The sequence below is a fragment of the Plodia interpunctella genome, chromosome 13 (assembly GCF_027563975.2).
Source record: "Plodia interpunctella isolate USDA-ARS_2022_Savannah chromosome 13, ilPloInte3.2, whole genome shotgun sequence".
Taxonomy (NCBI): domain Eukaryota; kingdom Metazoa; phylum Arthropoda; class Insecta; order Lepidoptera; family Pyralidae; genus Plodia; species Plodia interpunctella.
Window position 1 is genome coordinate 3,622,002 of NC_071306.1, and position 17,230 is coordinate 3,639,231.

At 34.4% G+C, this 17,230-nt stretch overlaps 2 protein-coding genes across 5 annotated transcripts; both read right to left on the bottom strand.

Moving 5' to 3' along the window:
- Positions 1-846: 846 nt before the first annotated feature.
- On the bottom strand, positions 847-4,431 carry LOC128675056 (alpha-amylase 4N-like). 2 transcript variants are annotated; one of them, XM_053754152.2, is made up of 9 exons: positions 4,296-4,431; positions 3,718-3,889; positions 3,358-3,509; positions 3,009-3,189; positions 2,585-2,700; positions 1,975-2,482; positions 1,575-1,775; positions 1,254-1,415; positions 847-985 (listed from the first exon to the last, which is right to left on the bottom strand). In XM_053754152.2, the coding sequence occupies exons 2-9, from the start codon at positions 3,886-3,888 to the stop codon at positions 974-976; spliced, it is 1,503 nt and encodes a 500-aa protein (XP_053610127.1). In that variant the 5' UTR covers position 3,889; positions 4,296-4,431; the 3' UTR covers positions 847-973. The 2 variants fall into 2 exon arrangements, with proteins under 2 accessions (XP_053610127.1, XP_053610126.1); XM_053754151.1 differs by lacking the exon at positions 4,296-4,431 and adding an exon at positions 4,118-4,167.
- Positions 4,432-4,588: 157 nt separating this feature from the next.
- On the bottom strand, positions 4,589-16,703 carry LOC128675058 (alpha-amylase 2-like). Of its 3 annotated transcripts, none has more exons than XR_008405225.1 (11): positions 16,595-16,703; positions 14,590-14,790; positions 13,765-13,922; positions 13,062-13,233; positions 12,604-12,719; positions 10,266-10,455; positions 7,845-7,898; positions 6,662-6,826; positions 6,044-6,244; positions 5,271-5,428; positions 4,589-5,190 (listed from the first exon to the last, which is right to left on the bottom strand). XR_008405225.1 is itself a non-coding variant. In XM_053754154.1 (11 exons), exons 2-11 carry the CDS (start codon positions 14,761-14,763, stop codon positions 5,179-5,181), a joined length of 1,404 nt encoding a protein of 467 aa, XP_053610129.1. In that variant the 5' UTR covers positions 14,764-14,790; positions 16,595-16,703; the 3' UTR covers positions 4,589-5,178. The 3 variants fall into 3 exon arrangements, 2 of the variants coding, with proteins under 2 accessions (XP_053610129.1, XP_053610130.1); XM_053754154.1 differs by having other exon boundaries at positions 5,271-5,432; XM_053754155.2 differs by lacking the exons at positions 7,845-7,898; positions 12,604-12,719 and adding an exon at positions 11,407-11,522 and having other exon boundaries at positions 5,271-5,432.
- Positions 16,704-17,230: the final 527 nt, after the last annotated feature.

Below are 17,230 nucleotides of genomic sequence, written 5' to 3' on the forward strand. Positions count from 1 at the left end.
TCCTTGATAATTTATATACTAAGCACTATAATAAATAAGAGTTATTAAAATTAGAATCGATTCGCAAACCTGGCTTGGTAACCGATGTTCAGGCTGTTTTGTTGTGAAATTTCATAATGACTCAAACAATTCTGATAAGATATGAAAACGGCTTTCACGGACTATCGCCTAGTCTTGATTATCTTTATTTTCACACTTATTGAAATATTAATGTATATTAATATTTCAATAAGTGTGAAACGTACGTTAAAGATAACGGTCGAACGATAAGCATACCAGAGATTGAATTTCAGCTGACTGATGAGATAGGGATTTGCATTTCATTTCTAACTATCGAATCGATTTGAAGTGAGACGCAGCGAACTAATTACAATGCGGTGTGGTTATCGTTCACAATGGCGCACAGTGATTGGTTAGCTGCATCTCATAGAAAATCGACTCAATGGTGAGATTTAAAAAGCAAAGTCGCGTTAAATATAAAGTCATATAAAAATACATACTTAAATAACTTACTTCGTTTGGACACGTGACGAGAGTAAATAGAAATGTGAACGAGATGATGTTGTGTTAAGAAGTCATCGGGATAATTATAGACTATGTTTACACCCTGCTAAAACGAGTTTCATAATTTAAGCTCGTTTTAGCAGGAGAGGAGAACTAAAAAAAGATGGATGGATTGTATTAGGGAAAGACCCTGTAGTGAATAAACTGAGTACTACCTAGAAACTGTGAACTACCTAGTATAGAACTGGATATGCGCAGTTACATCATTGGCATTACTAAAAGAACAAGGCTTAAAACAAATCAGGGCATTCATTATGAAACATAATAGAACAAAAATACAAATTCAAACTTAGTTCAATGTATAATAAGTAAGAAGTGTAAGCAATAAATCAATTTACACGTCAAAACATTGAAAACATACTTTCAGATTAAATACAAGGTAATCTTCATTTCTCTCGGGTCGTTCAGCTTAGAGTAGTGACTGAAACAAAAAATAAAATTAGTAGTTTAAGTAGTAATAGGACTCATTTTGAAGAAAGAATAGATATAGTTACAGTGGGTTGCACCAGTCAACTTTGAGGTTAACTTTAATCTACGCTGAAAAAAATTGTCTAAACTTCAGCGGCGCGCATATTAAAATCAATGATAAAACTGACTGGTGCAGCTCACCCTTAGTGACCCGAGGAGCTGCAGGTAACATTTAAATACTGGAAGTTTAGAAACTGAATACAACTTGTAAAAATACTTACGTCAGCACCCCTGTGGATAGCCAAGTACATGTCGTAGTCGTCGGGACCGATGTTGATGTTGGCACGGCCATCATTGCCGACAGTCACCGTCTTCCCAGTGCAGCTGTTACCGTTCTTAGTACCGGAGGCGATGTCACAGTATCTACCAGCTGGGAGGCAGGTCTGAAATAAATGTGGAATATCAAAAATCTGCTGGTAAGTTTTTATTTCTAAGGGGTTCTTTAAAAAATATTTATTTTTTATATACATGCATATAAATAGTAGTTCCATATATTTATACAGAACTTAAAGAAGATATAGAAACACAATATCATTTCTTACCTGTAGGCTCTGATTTAACGCCCAGTACTCAAGGTTGAAAGCGATGAAGGCCTGGCCACCGCGACAGAAAGCGATCTGGTTGCCGCCGTTGTCCCACCAGTCGTTGAGGCCTGTGGTGCCAGCTACATTCCTGAATTGAACCATCTGGAAGATCTGACGCCAGCGGTGCTCGCACACCCAACCATTACCACACGTTCCATCCTGTGTGACAATAAATTATATCAGTATCTTACACTGAACTTACTTCTTAATTATCATTATAGTCACAAGATAATACATGTGGAGTCAATATGAAAACAAGTTTCAAATAAAAGCTTCAAAAGCGATTATAACTTGGACATTTTCCTTTTTAATTTTGACCACAATTATGATTATGATTATATTGCAACAAAATACTTACAGAGTTGATAGCAGGAGAGATAATATTGCCACTATTATCCATTGGAGGACCAGCTTCAGTGTTGGTAAAGGCGAAACTGCTCATCAACTGAGGTTGACCGTAGGGGTGAGCCATCATGAAGGCAATAGCTCCCTTGTAAGCCCTGGCACTCTTGTAAGTGAGGATATCACCACCAGCGCCATGGCCCCTTTGGTTGTCGTGGTTATCAATGAAGACAAGAGACACGGATGAAGCCAATAGACCCCATTGTGGACCCCAGTTGTACAACCATCTGAGAGCATTTCCTCTTTGGAATGCTCTACTCAATTCCATGCCGAATCTGAACTCCGTGACTGCTGCAAGAGGAGTGTATTCGTTCCGGCTAACAGCTTCATTGCCAAGGTCAATGACCTCCTGGTAGATATAAGGACGAGCACCAGCTGGGAAGCCATGATTTGTGTTCAAGTTGTGTAGCCTGTCGTAGATTACGCGCAGGTCCGATGGCCACATGTGCTTAGCGGCATCGATTCTACAAATAAATCTTTAGTAAATACTTTTATACAATATATACCCATACTCAATGAACTACGTAAAATGTAATAGATATGAGGTTGGACCAATTCTTTTATACCTGAAACCAGCAACACCCAAGCTAATGAGGTGGTTCATGAAGTTGACAATCTGTGTACGGACATACTCAGTGCCTTGGTTCAAGTCCTTCAGACTGGAAAGCTCGCAGTTTCGTACCTGTGAAATAAGTCATTCTATTAGGACGTATTTTGTAAGTTATTAAAGATCTATTTATATAACTATAGAATTGAACATTTTGTTCTAAGTAAATACGATAAAACTTCCCTAACACGGAATATTGGAATGATTGTCCATAAATGTTTTGTCATGTCAAGTAATAAATTGGGCATTCTAAATACGTAAATAATGCCCAATATGACAAAGAAAATGTACTAAAAATTAATGACTTTCTATTAAGGAGGATAAGAGGAAGGTAAAAAAAACCCCAAGCTAGCAACTTATTAACTATGGGTTAAAAATCTTACCCTGTCAGCGCAGCAACCGTAATCACTGCCGCTGATGACGCAATGGGGGAAATTGAAGTCGTTTCTTCCATAAGGTACCGATGGGTAGTGCCAGTTTCCATAATTGGCGGTGCTGCCTCCAGTTCCAGTGTTCTCGCTCCAAGTGCCCGTCATGTGGTTGATGATGGCGTCGACATAAATCCTGATGAAGATGTTATAAACAGAATATGATTTTATGGCTAAATTTTACTTCTTTAATTGGAAAATCTTCTTAATATTTAGTTAGTGATAAAGTAGCTTATAAGGTGTATTCCCAAGATAGCATACTCTCAACGTGCACCTATAATATATATTATTATTTATATCATACCTGACACCAGCATTGTTGCATCGCCGGACCATGTTGGCGAACTGTTGTTCGTTTCCAGAACGGGTGAAAAGCCTGTAGGAGATGGGCTGATAACGCTCCCACCAGGGCCGGTTATGAGACCAGATGATCAAGTTCTCGTTTACGGGAGACACCTGTATATCAAGAATATTTCACTAAAATCGTTACTTTTCGTGTTCGAGCCGAGAAATGAGAAAGAGCGACTGTTGGGACTTTTGCCATTGATAGTTAAATTAAGACAGGTAAATCTTAGGATTTACCGTAGCGTTCGGGCTTTTACACTAACATATATAATAAAAAATACAGCGACGAGAGCAATATATGGAAGTATAGATTTTGTACCTGAATACCACCAAATCCCCTTGGGCCGAGAAACCGCTCACACTCAGCCGCGATGTCATCCCACTTCCATTCGAAGAGATGGACCATGGTGCTCCGGCCCGCGGCATAGTGAGGGTTAAAGTAGGCCACGGCCACAGAGGCCAGAGACAGCAAAACGAGGTAGCGAAGCATCCTATAAATTATTTATGTTGATCATTTGTTAATAAAATATACCAAAATGAATATATAATTATAGGACGTATTACCAAATTCACTGGTTTAATGTTTTTAGTTTTTAATGTTAAACTGGAAAAGTGCATTTTATAAATTTATTAAAAAACAAAATATACTAGACATACTATCAGCTAATTTATTTTTTATGAAAATAAAACACAATGAAAATGCATTAAATACTTTTTACCTAAAAACTACATATTTATTATCATTTGTATGCATGCAATCATGCAACATGCAATCGCGAACTGTTGTCAGTCGCTTCGAACGCAAAATCTGTTTTGTAACTTAAATTATTATGTACTAATATAATAACTATTATAAAACTAGAATTCTATGTATTTTATAATCAAAATAAATGTTACCTCGTAAATTATGCTGGTCTCCTTTAACAAAATATATATCACTGATGATTACCATCTAATGCTTAACGCATTTATAGTTTATAAATTGATCTCGGTTTTTGTTTTGTCACTTAAAATTATCTTATGCGTCATCATAATGCGTCTAATCAATGATAAGTTGTCTAGTAAACTGATCACTATAATAAAATTTATAATTAATAGTCTACTTGGAAACCGATTTGTTGCTGTGTTGTGCAACGTATATAATAATTATTAAAAACTGCTTCCAAATCCGATAAACTATCAAAATATACACGTTTACAAACATTTTGTGCATTTATTTATCATGCAATTTACAATAATGATAAGGTAGGAAATTATAGTTAGCCGTACTTGGTTTGGACACATCATAAAGAGAAAAGATTCAACAACTCGAAATATTTCGAATAGAGCTGAATTCAAATATGAATCGACATAAAAATGATAAATGAATGAATCGGAGTCACATATAAAAGCAGATATGGTTGAGTTATTTTATGGAAGATATGAAAGTGTTGCTAGTTTAGTCGATGAAATGAAATAATAAATGAAGTATTTTGGAAATAAATATTGTAAGATATGTGCTCAGCCCTGGTAAAGCCGGGCTGTTATGAGCTTGGCCTAAAATTATAGGGAAAATCATATCAGAAAGCTGATTTCATAATCTTTAAGTAAAAATTTTCTTGAAGCGCACTATAGGTAATATTTTCGACTATAAGGTATGAACTCCTCTTTTGCCAAAAAGTAATCTGAACTTAAATATTTATATGTTTATTGATGTTAGCAAAGAAATATTCAAATGAGTCCAATATTTTTGTGGTGCGTCTATTACGGCTTTAGGTGTTTTTCACACCCTTTTCCCCTTTCACAGCTTGGACTGAAAGTGAAAATACAGATGTTTTGATACACAAATTAATTTGATAAATTGTAGAAACAGGTTTCTGTTCATGCACTTGCCTCTTTCCCGACGTGTATTGCTAAATGTATATCTTCTTCATTAGCTTTCTTCACTATATTTGCATATCCGTCAGTACCGACGGTGATCTTAGAACCTGAACAAGAACTGTCTTTTCGTTTACCACTTATGACGTCACAGTACTCTCCCTCGGGTAGACCTGTCTAGATTGGAAAAAAGTGTAAAAGAACTTTCATTAATAATGTCCTCAACCTACTCGAAATTTAGCAATTTATTTGTTATTACTGCTACTAGGTCTATACAATTCATACGAACATTAAATTCACAGCTGGATGATCGGTTCTTTTATCGGTTTCGTCTATTTTATCCTAAGTAACTATTATATCATATCATTTTACGAATATTCATCGCAAATTCACTCAAAATACAGCATCATTAAGGTTCATACAAGGTAACTTGACATGTGATTGGCTGTACTCGTACAGTCACTTTCATAAATTACTCTGCGTTATTAGTAGTCATAAGTTTTTGATTGTTTGTGCTCGTCGAGATAAAAACTGTTTATTGTTAAATTTTAAGTTTCTCAGTAAGTGAATACCTTGTATTTTTTTGAGAAATAAATTCTTTAAACCTATTAGAATTTAGGGTAGGTTAAATATATTATGTACATTAAATCATCTTGTGAAAGATAATTTCTTATCTTATACCCTTATATTATTAACAATCTATCTTATATCTTCTTGTCCTATATCATTATCAATTTATCCACCTGATTACTTACACCTGCATTACTTAGATATACTTTTAAATTCACCTTTAAACGTTGATTAAAATCTGTCCCTTCAAGATTGAATACTATGAATCCTTTATTTCCTCTGCTGTAAGCAATCTGGTTGTTGCCATTATCCCACCAATTTTGCACAGGTTCGTTCTTGACCACATTCCTAAATGCAACCATTTGGTATATCTGGCGCCACCGGTGTTCACATACCCATCCATTGCCGCATGTATCGTCCTGATTAAAAATAGTAAATAAATACTAAACATTAAGTTATTTCTTTCTTTTCGAGAGTGTTATTGCTATATCTATTGATAGGCTTCATTAAAATCTCTTAAGGCATCCGACGAAGCTTTTACAAAGCTATTATATGACAAGGAGTCGCATACACACTGTGTATGCGACTGTGCAGGTGCAGACGCAGGTTGCCTCACTATGTTTTGCTTCACCGGAAGCAAGTGATGGATTATAAAAACTACTATAGGTATATGAGTCAGATTGGTATACAAACATTGAATTAAAAGTTTAAACTGTTGTCTTGTTTTAAGTCAAATCAAGGGCCCTCTTTCAAGGTCCTTTGTATATAATAGCTTTGATAATGTCGTATGATTACGTACACAGCATTTGAATGTATTATTACGCAGATTTACCTACCCAATAAATACGGCTTTCGATGTTCAAACTTACACCATTAATTGTGGGAGAAATGATATTTTCATTGTAGTCTTCCGGAGGTCCTTGGTCGCTCGTATCAAAGAAATAGCTGCTCATAATTCTTGTGATTCCGTAAGGTTGTGATAACATAAAAGCTATAGCTGCCTGAAAATCAAAAACAAATATTACTGGTGGTTAAAACACAATTACGAGTAAGGTATTGACGGCAAATTTGAGTTTGTCATTGTTTAATTTTCTGTTTCTAGCGAGAATGTTTCAAAAAGATGTCGAGAAGTTTCAATTGTTTGTTTACAGATCAATAGTTTAATAACTTTCAAACAAACAATTAATTAAATATAACCTCAGTTTAAAATGTTTTAAAATGGACAAGTGAGAATCTGTAGCAATATTGTCTACTTTATAATAAGTTTGAGAATTAAAATTAGTTTGGTTAATCTCAGTCAGAGGAAGTTGTTAGAAACTTGAAATTTTCAGAAAGTTCGGAAGGTTAGGTTAAGGAGAGGTTAATTATGAAGTCTGGTTTAATCCAGTTTAGGGTAAGTTACTCCATTAGTCGCAAAGATTCGTGGGTAGTTATATGTACCTATATAACAATATATCCTATCGTAATCCTAAACAGTGTGGTTTAATAGGATTAGATAAGTAACATCTTTAAGACCGTTTCAAACCAAGTTTTTCGATTTTTTGTTATAAATGTTCTTTGCGAATACGCCTTTTCGTACCATTGACAAAGGATTACATTCGATAAATCTGTTCTATCAACCTTATTAAAATTCGCTAAAAAATTGTATGATAAATATTAAAGTATGATACAGTGTATTTTTGTTATTAAGACAAAACTACAGACGTAGAACTATAAAGACCAAGCTGCATTGGTCCCGCGTGGTATGGTCACGGATAACCCATATCTATCTGACAATGCCCTGGCTATTATCATCATCGGCCACTTTAATATCCCCAATTAAAAAAGGCTCATTGTTTTGATAGCCATAAAAAAATATATAATGAAAGACAAAAATGTTAACAGATGAATAAAAAAAAACTTATAGGCTCTGGATTCCTTATAAGTGAGGGCATAGTTACTCCTCTGAGTGTCATGGTTATCAATGAAGGCCAAAGCAGTTTCAGAGGGTGACAGACCCCATTCTACCCCCCAATTCACCAGCCATTTCAGCGCATTCCTCCCTTTGAAGACTTCTTTCAATTTTGACTCCACCTGTAAAAAAATAAATATAATCGCCCGGATAAATTTTCCATGGGATCAGTTATTTTTCGCGATGAAAGGTACCCTATGTCCTTCTCCATACTTCCAACTATATGTATGAAATAGGATTTTGCCACGGTGCTCTGAAATTACACTGCCTTTCTTACCCTCAACCTGGAACACAACAATGCAAGCGCTGCTGTTTGGCGGCAAACACATGAGAGAGAAGTACCCAAACGACCTTTGTACCGAGGTCTATTTCTTGTGGATTACCTAGCTATTTGAATTACCATCAACGCGCAGTTACAGCTTGACCATAGAGAGTACAAATTGAAGTGAAACAAAAAAATTCATATAAAATTGTTGCCACACTTCAGCATTTTACGTCAAAAATGTGAGTTACTAAGTATCTAGCGCACTAATTTTTTGTCATCATTTTATGGTCAAGATGTAATTTTAGTTATTTATACCAATAATTTCTAAATAGTAATACTTTCATGTAACAGAAAAACAAAGAATACCGTCGTCTATAAAATCCAATAAGCAATACTGAATATCTGTTCCCTCCTTTCAAATGCAAATTGCTATAAATTGAACGGAGTTTACAGACAATATCCTTTCATGTTTCTCCTCTATAAAATTTAATGGAGATATTCGAATACTTCCCAGCCAGCGGTGCCTTGTCACGACTCCCGCTCTAAATTGATTTATTCGTGATTTTTGGTTAGTTCCTTTAGTAACCGAATTTTTGAAGTATTAGACTAAAAAATGCATAAATATTATTAGATGCTTTTCAGTTACCATTATCATATTTCGATAGCTTGAATGTGACATGATGTTTTTCATGTCAGCTCTGAGTTACTAGTTGATTGATGGCATCAAAATTCGTTGCAAGTATCGAAACCGTATCAACATACATTCTAAAACAATTTATATATTTATATTATAGACAGACGAGAGTGACATAATTTTTTATATTTTGTTGTAGATCATCTCCAGTCATTTACCACATGCATGCATGGGAAATCCACCAACAATAAAACTATTATGCGAAAATGTAACAAGATACGGAAACAAAAGGAACAAACTCAATTGGACGATAACAAATTTGGTTACTCGGTAATGAGGACGTTTTCATCGCAATTTGCTTGCCTATGACCTATTAATAGAATGTAACCATTGAAACAATTTTAATATTAAATCTTATATACAACATAGGTACGACTAATAAACACATATAAGAAACAATCATAATAGTAAATATGCATATATAGATTTCAAACACTTGTGTAGTGTTGTAGGCATTAAATACAGGCACTTAATTAATCAAAGTAAAAAAACTGTCCATTATGACTTTGGGCGTTTTAAAACACTTATATTTAAGATGGTGGTATATATAAGTGGTGAGTGAAGAGTGAGACGATTTTATAGGTATCTTAAATCTTTTTGTGTTTCCTATGTCTCTGTTGGAAGTTAATATTGCAATTTGTCAGTAAAATACTTGAAATACTTATGACACAGTCTGTGGGTACAGTTTAACTAAGTAACGAGAACTCAACTATTTTAACAATGAGGGAAACTTAACCAGAGTTATGTTCAATATTAAGTTGTCCAGTCATCTTAGTAACTGAAGCTAATGCCAAGTATACAGCGATTAGCGATTTCAAAATAGAAAAAAAGATGTTAGCTAATCAGCTAACACTTTTTTTTCTTTTTTTAAACTTAGATCACTTTTTTATAAGCTAATAAACATACACAGAATTTATTATATTGATATTATGTGATACTACTTATCACATAATATCCCTCCCGTGGACGACTTGCTGAAGTAGACTAAAAGCAAGACTAGACTAACCAAAAGTTTATGTTTAGTTAGATAACGGACTTATTGGTTGACCCGAGATTCTGAAAAAGTGTCAGGTTTTTTTAGTAGTATACAAGAAGACAAACAGACATGCGGCACATTATGAGAAGTGGTCACCGCAGCCTTGGTGTTGCAGGCGTCCTAGCTGCAAGGACGCCAACACCAAGAATGTTAAACACGTAGCCCATATATTGTGTGTTTATGCCGACAATGGTATCAGGTTTCGTTCTTATGATTTATAAGTCGTTATCAGTGGTAAGTACGTATATCTACACATATACACTAACTACTAATAATACCAAAACAAGAATAGGTACGTTTCAGTAAAAATGTTTATATATATATATATATTATCAAAAGATCTTGAACATCCGAACCATTTAATCTTTTATTTTTATTATTAAGTTCGAATTTTGAATTATTGGTATTTGTTCGGAATAGAAAATTATATTCAGTAAAAACAAAACAAAAAGTAAATCGTTTTACGCCGTCAATTAGGCAACAGCTTTACATACCCTGAATTCCGTGACGTCTCCAAGTGAAGTATACTCAGAAGGTCTGATGTCTTCATTGCCATAGTATAGAACCTCTTGATAGATATAAGGCCTCGTGTTCGGGGCAAACCCAAAATCAGTGTTCAGACTGTTTAGCTTTTCGTAGATTTTTTTCAGGTCGTTCGGCCACATGTGCTTTGCTGCATCAACTCTGAAAACACAGAATATGCAACCATATATCTGGCTGTCCAAAAGAAAAGGGACCTTATGGCTGGCACTTAGGTTCGAATACAAAACAGTGTGCCGGGCGCCATAAGGTCCCTTTTGATTTGAACGGCCACATAATATGTGGTATGGAACAAGACAGTTATATACAAATAAGACAAAAATATAAGAAATAATTATGTAGATAAAAATTGTATTTTAAAAAAAGCATATAATATGAATATAGATTTTAGCAACCAATATATATATAATAAAATGATGTAATCGCAAATATTTCTACGGTTCTGGACGTGTTACGCCCGCGTTATCGGGTCCGCGTTACAATAATGCTTAGTGTGGATCATTGAGTGCTGTCGATTTATTTCTTTAATTGATTCTATGTTTTTCTTTCGATTCATGATTAGGGTAACAAACCTAAAAATAACTTTTTAATCGCTATTAAGTTGCAGTAGGCGCCAAGCTAATCGATAATTAACATTATATTATCTATCACTATCAGAAAGCAATAACAGGATTTTTTTTAATACCAGATCAGATTAATGCATTTATTTTATTTTAAGTATTATCCAGTAAAATTCTCGATAATTCACCGCGTGTGTCTTGATAAATAAAATATGTACATACACAAAATGTATGAAACATGAACAAAAGGAATGCAAGCTTTTCTTCAATACCTACTACATGCTAGCTGCGCCCCGGGACTTCACTCCCGTAGGAATTTCGAGATAAGCATTACCCTATGTATTATTCCAGATTATATTTTACCCGTATACCAAATTTCATAACAATCGGTCCAGCAGATTTTGCATGAAAGAGTAACAAACATAATACACATACATCCTCATAAACTTTCGCATTTATAATATTGGTATCAAGTCGACAACAGATAACAACAGATAAAGTTGTACTAAAAGAAAAAAAAATACAAAAATATCACCTGAAGCCGGTCACACCAAGCGAAATCAGATGATTGAGAAAATCTGAAATTCTGTTTTGGACGTGGGGTGAATCATGATTAAGGTCCTTTAGACCAAACAAGTTGCATGACCTCACCTGTGGTAAAATACCATGGTTATTCACTGTCCATTACCGAGTGACTGTGCGAACACAAGCAACATTTTCTATACCATGTATGTACGTATAGGTGGAATATGTAAAAATTGAATTTTCATACAAGATTGTAGGAGAAGCGTTGCTATAGATTTCTATGTAATATTGTTATGTATAATTAATTAAATATGCTAAGAAAAATTTGCTAGTGTTAAATAAATAAAAACACACAATGAGCAGAAAGACACAGAATGATAACAAGATTATTAGTCGAAAAATACCCAAACAAAGACATGCCGTGATTTTGTCCCTGTTCATAAAAGGAACACACTCGAAATTCAATCGAATAGAATGCAAGGAGAAATTGGAGCAATCGTAGTATTCAGTCGAAAAAGTACAATCGACGATGCGATCGATTGTATTTTATCGATTGTGGTTTATTACGAATGTTGAATTAAAAAAAAATCAGAAAATTAATTTCAACTTCTATATCGGATTAGGTCAAAAAAATATTCTAATTGAATGGAACTGGGTATTCCAAGAAAATAATTATAATTAGCTTTACCAATCCAATTGTTGCAACGCAAAGCCAATCCCTCTTTGCGGTTCGCTTTGACTTGCATTATGCTCACTAAATAGGTTCTGCTAGATAATTAGAGTCTACACGGGATTGTTGATTTACGTTTGATCTTATACCTTAATAGGTACTTAGGTACCTGGATAATAATCCAGTATGAATCATCATAGCCATTTTAAAAAAAACTTGGCACGTTATGATTAGCTTTTGACATTATAGTGACCTCATTCAATAAAAAACTAATAGAAAACAAACACTTCAAAAAATGTAATACTAAATCTAACAAACAAACATTTAAAAAAAATTTTTAATGAGGACTTATAAATTAGTATAAAGAAAATGCTTAATCAAATTAACGTAAACAATGACAAAAAGCCAAACTCCATATTGAGGGATTTTAAAAACCAACAGAAAAGAAAGAAATGTGAATTAGTACGTAAATGAAGAAACACAGATAAAGCGCTCCAACTCAATTTCCAACCAATCCATTCCATAATAAGTAGGTACCTTAAGCCGGCGATTCCAGAATCAATAAGGATATTGAAATATTCAACGATCTTGGTGCGGACGTAGCCCATCGTTTGATTTAAATCTTTTAAACCTACCAGTTGGCAGTCTCGGACCTGTTACACGAACTCAACTTGTCAATAATTTAGACAAATTACACTTGCAATTGGATTAATAATGAAAAGTGAAAAATTAGAATTGATGTTTGTTATTCCATTGGAGAAATTGGTAACCAAACAAAGACTAATCGGCGAAAAAGTACCGTTTTCTGTCTACCAAAAAAAAATAAATTCATCAGGTACCTAAAAGGTGAATTCCACGAGTCAACTTTAACCTTGACCTTAACCTGTGCGTCACTGATGTTTAAACAAATGGCGTACTTTGCATTTTTTTAGGCAGGTCAAATTTAACGTCAAAGTTGACGGTGCAACCTCTCTAAATGTTGAAAATGTAATTACCTCTGTAGCATTATTGTAATTTTTGACACTACAATAGGGGTAGTGGAAGTGTTCCTGGTGGTACGGAACTCCTGGGTATTCATACTTCTGGAAATCAGCAGTGCTGCCACCTGTGCCTATGTTGTTTGGGTTGTCTCCAGTCATGTGGTTCATTACTACATCTGCGTAAATTCTGGTGACGATGGAACAAATTGAATTGGGGTTTTGTCAGCTACTAATACAGGTAACATAATACAATATTTGTATACGTGAAATACTAAATATGAGTAACATAATATAATATATTATTTGTTTCAATTTTTCGACTTTTTTTCATGAATTTTTGTCAAAAGACTTATTTATAGTCCTGTTAATAAAAAAATAAATACTTCACGGTCGCAACACGAAATCATTTCGCGTGCACGCAGTAACTACGAGTACATAGATATGTACTTTTTAAAGAAAGCACGTAAATAAAAATATGTTTACGCGTAGGTACTAAACATTACCCGTACCTAAACTATTTTTACTCTCAAACGTGAAATATATTTTATATTTTACTTTAACTGGCACAAAACCTGCTTATACTTTAGAGTCTAATTATAATTGCAATGATTGAATGGTCTAAAATTATCAATGACAAAAATCCTTTCTTTTTATCAATGATCCATATCTTTCGATTGACTGATGATCAGCGAGCGTATCAGGAACTGGAATTACTAACCTTACACCAACTTTGTTGCACCGTCTAGTCATGTCCAGAAATTGATTCTCGTCTCCGGACCTGGTCTTCAACTTGTATGACATGACCTGATACCGTTCGTACCAAGTTCGGGAGCCGTCATTTAGATGGATGATCAGGTTTTCAGATGGAGGGGAAATCTATGGAAAATAGTATAATAAAGTTTAATAAATAATTTAATAAAAGTTTATGATAAATATAGGAACAAATCCCACAGATTGAGTTAGCCTCAAAGTAAGTTCGAACTTGTGTTATGGGATACTAACTCAACGATGCTATATTATATATAACATATACGTATATGGATAAACATCCAAGACCCAGGTCAATCTAAAAAAGATCATTTTCCATGTTGACCTGACCGGGGATCGAACCGGGACCTCCAGTGTAGCAGTCCGGCATGACGACCATTAGGCCACGGAGGTCGTCACCTATGAGTCTGTCTAGCAAACATCTATTGTCAACTTTTTTGACAAATGCGGTGTTCTAACTACAGACGTTGTGACTTTGATACGTTGAGACAAGATTTCGATATGTTCGTTGTACCTACATTTATATTTATTTTTAATAGTATCAAACATAATAAGTACATTTTTTGAGAACGATGTCTTGATTTTTTGTGTTTTGTAACGACGAAAGCATAAACGAACACCTTAGATCATTCGTTGGATGTCTATTTACGTCCAATTAGCAGTAATTACGCCCTTACAGTTCCTATTTATTCGGTAAGATCTCAAGTTAACTCTAAGGTTATCGAATACCTATAGATTAGATGTTTCAAAACTAAGCACTTCTTCATAAAAATACCTGAACTCCACCAAAGCCGTGAGGAGCCAAAAACCTCTCGCACTCCTCGGCTATATCTTTCCACTTCCATTCGAAAAGATGTACGATAGAAGTTCTATCTGGCAACATGTTGGTCCTGAAGTGATGGTCTCCATACACCACGGAAAGAGAGAGCAGCAGTAATAGATAATACATTTTTATAATTATATCATAACGTTGCTCCTGAAAAGATATTTATTATCATGAAAAACAAATAAAATAATATTTAAGTATGTGCTACAAGATGGCGGTCGAAGCAGATTTTGACAGTTCGAGAGTAGAATAATGCGATCTAAAAAAGCCAAGTTTCCACCCCTTGAAAATATTTATTAATAATAAACATGTTTAAATGTATATATATATATCTATGACATAGAGGTCATTATGTGATTATTAGAAGCCAAAATCATATCTTAATTTTAGATTTCCTTTCTCTGTTCATATGTATGTTTGTTCGCACATCACGTTAAGATAACCTTGATCGAATTTAAAGCGGTTTTCAAAGTATATGTATGGCGGATAGTATAATGATGAATGATCGAGATGGTGAAAATAATAAATGATGAGCGTACGCATGGAATATACGCGGGCGAAGTCGCGGTCAGAATCTAGTCTACAATAGTCTAATATTAAGTATGCGGTTCTACAAAGCAGCGCGTTAAATTGAAAAATGGCGCCATTTTATTCACGTTCAGTTACATTCAATATACCTATGTACGTACATACCTGAGTACTATCAGTCACAAATATTTACTACGAGTTTATTTTCATTCTTACTTATTTACAGTTAACATACAATGCAATGCATTCCTTTAGATTCATTCATACATTATAGATATATACATAGGAATACAAAAAGGACACCGCCAATATAGGTATATATAACGCCGTATGCACGAATCTTATTACATGATGTGGATTATTATGTAGTTTATCTACCTTCATTACAACTCTAAATGACCAATAGATTTTGCTCTCTATAATTTGCATACTTATTAACAAAACTGACTGATGATTACTAGCGTTGTTAATTCCAGAGGCTATAGACAAAAACAGGAAAAAGTAAGGCTGACTAATTAAGTAAGTACTTTGGTACATAGTCTGTTAAGTAGTAACTTTCAGAGAGGAAAGTTTCAGTGTTTAATAGTGCCACCTTGACTTAGACTCTTTCAGAAAAAAGGAGAAAGGGGCCAGATTTGTTGCGATTTCACGTCACGTAGCATGAGTAAGCTAGTCCGAATGTAGTTTCAAGATTCTATTCATATGATTTTCCGGAAAAAAATCTAGATTATTTGGCCCTAATTCCCAACTTGAAAAGGGACTAGCCAACCTTTACGAAATAAATGTACCATGTCACGCATCCACGCTTAGGTATTCTTAAATTCAATGTAGTGTAAGCCTATCTAACCTTAATTAAATTTTAGTAACAAGTGGAGAAGTCACTCACGCGAAGTTGATATCCAATTATAGCTAGTGATAAATTCTGATTTACATAAATAAACAATACTACGTACTTTTGAATTGGTACTAGGCACTACGTCGCCGTCGCACTACTATATGAGTGACTGATTTTAAAATGAACGTTTCACATATTCCAAATCAATATAAATATCAGGATTTTTTTTATTCAGGATTAATATTTTTCTATTAGTAAAATTATCTTGTATACTTCTTCGTTCAAACAAGCTCCAGATCATTGTAATTAGGTAAAAGGATTTATAAAATAGGTACCTACTAGCTACAGGCTATTCACAACATGAAAGTACTTAATAATAAAGGTACCTATGATTAAACAAGGAAAGACAAATGGTAACACTAACGTACCTCATACACGTACCTAAGTACTAATTAGGTACGTATACATGAGGTAGGTAACGTAGTGTTACCATGAGAAAACACGTAAATAATCGTAGTCAAAGAACAAAAAGTTAGAACTAATGTTGCGTCATACTTTCAGCGCGTCGGAGGTCGATTTTAATAAACTTACTTGAAAATAGTAACACTTTTCACGCACAAACCATCGAGCTAGTGAGCACTACAATACCAATAACGCTTATCAGCTATACTAAGAGGTCACGGTCTTGATCCGAAATGAAGACCATTACTCACGCATAGCACAGGTTTGAATACTCAAGGTACATCATGTCATTATTAGCCTGCGTGGACTTTATAGACCGGGGATAGCGGCGAATTTGCAATGAATTTGAGCTTCATGTGCAGTCGACTGTACGCAGAATCCGCGCCAGAGATTTTAAACGCGCACATATTTTTTAATTATTTACATAGACCAATAAAAAGAAAAAAAAAGCAGTTAACTGTATGCAGAATCCGCGCCAGAGATTTTAAACGCGCACATATTTTTTAATTATTTACAAAGACCAATAAAAAGGATTCGCTCCGTCGTTGTAGACGTCGGAGGTAAAAACGATTTGAAGGAGTTTATTCTACTCTTTGAAACTTGTCCATCATTATGGAACCTCAGTCATTCTAAAATAATTTCTGTAATCGTCTAAGTCGTCGCCCAAGATTCATTTCCTGAGTAAAATTTAAACGAGATATAGATTTCTTTTTGCAATCCAGTCTTTACCCAACATTTTCTTTTTTTGCCCCTAGATTTTAAAAC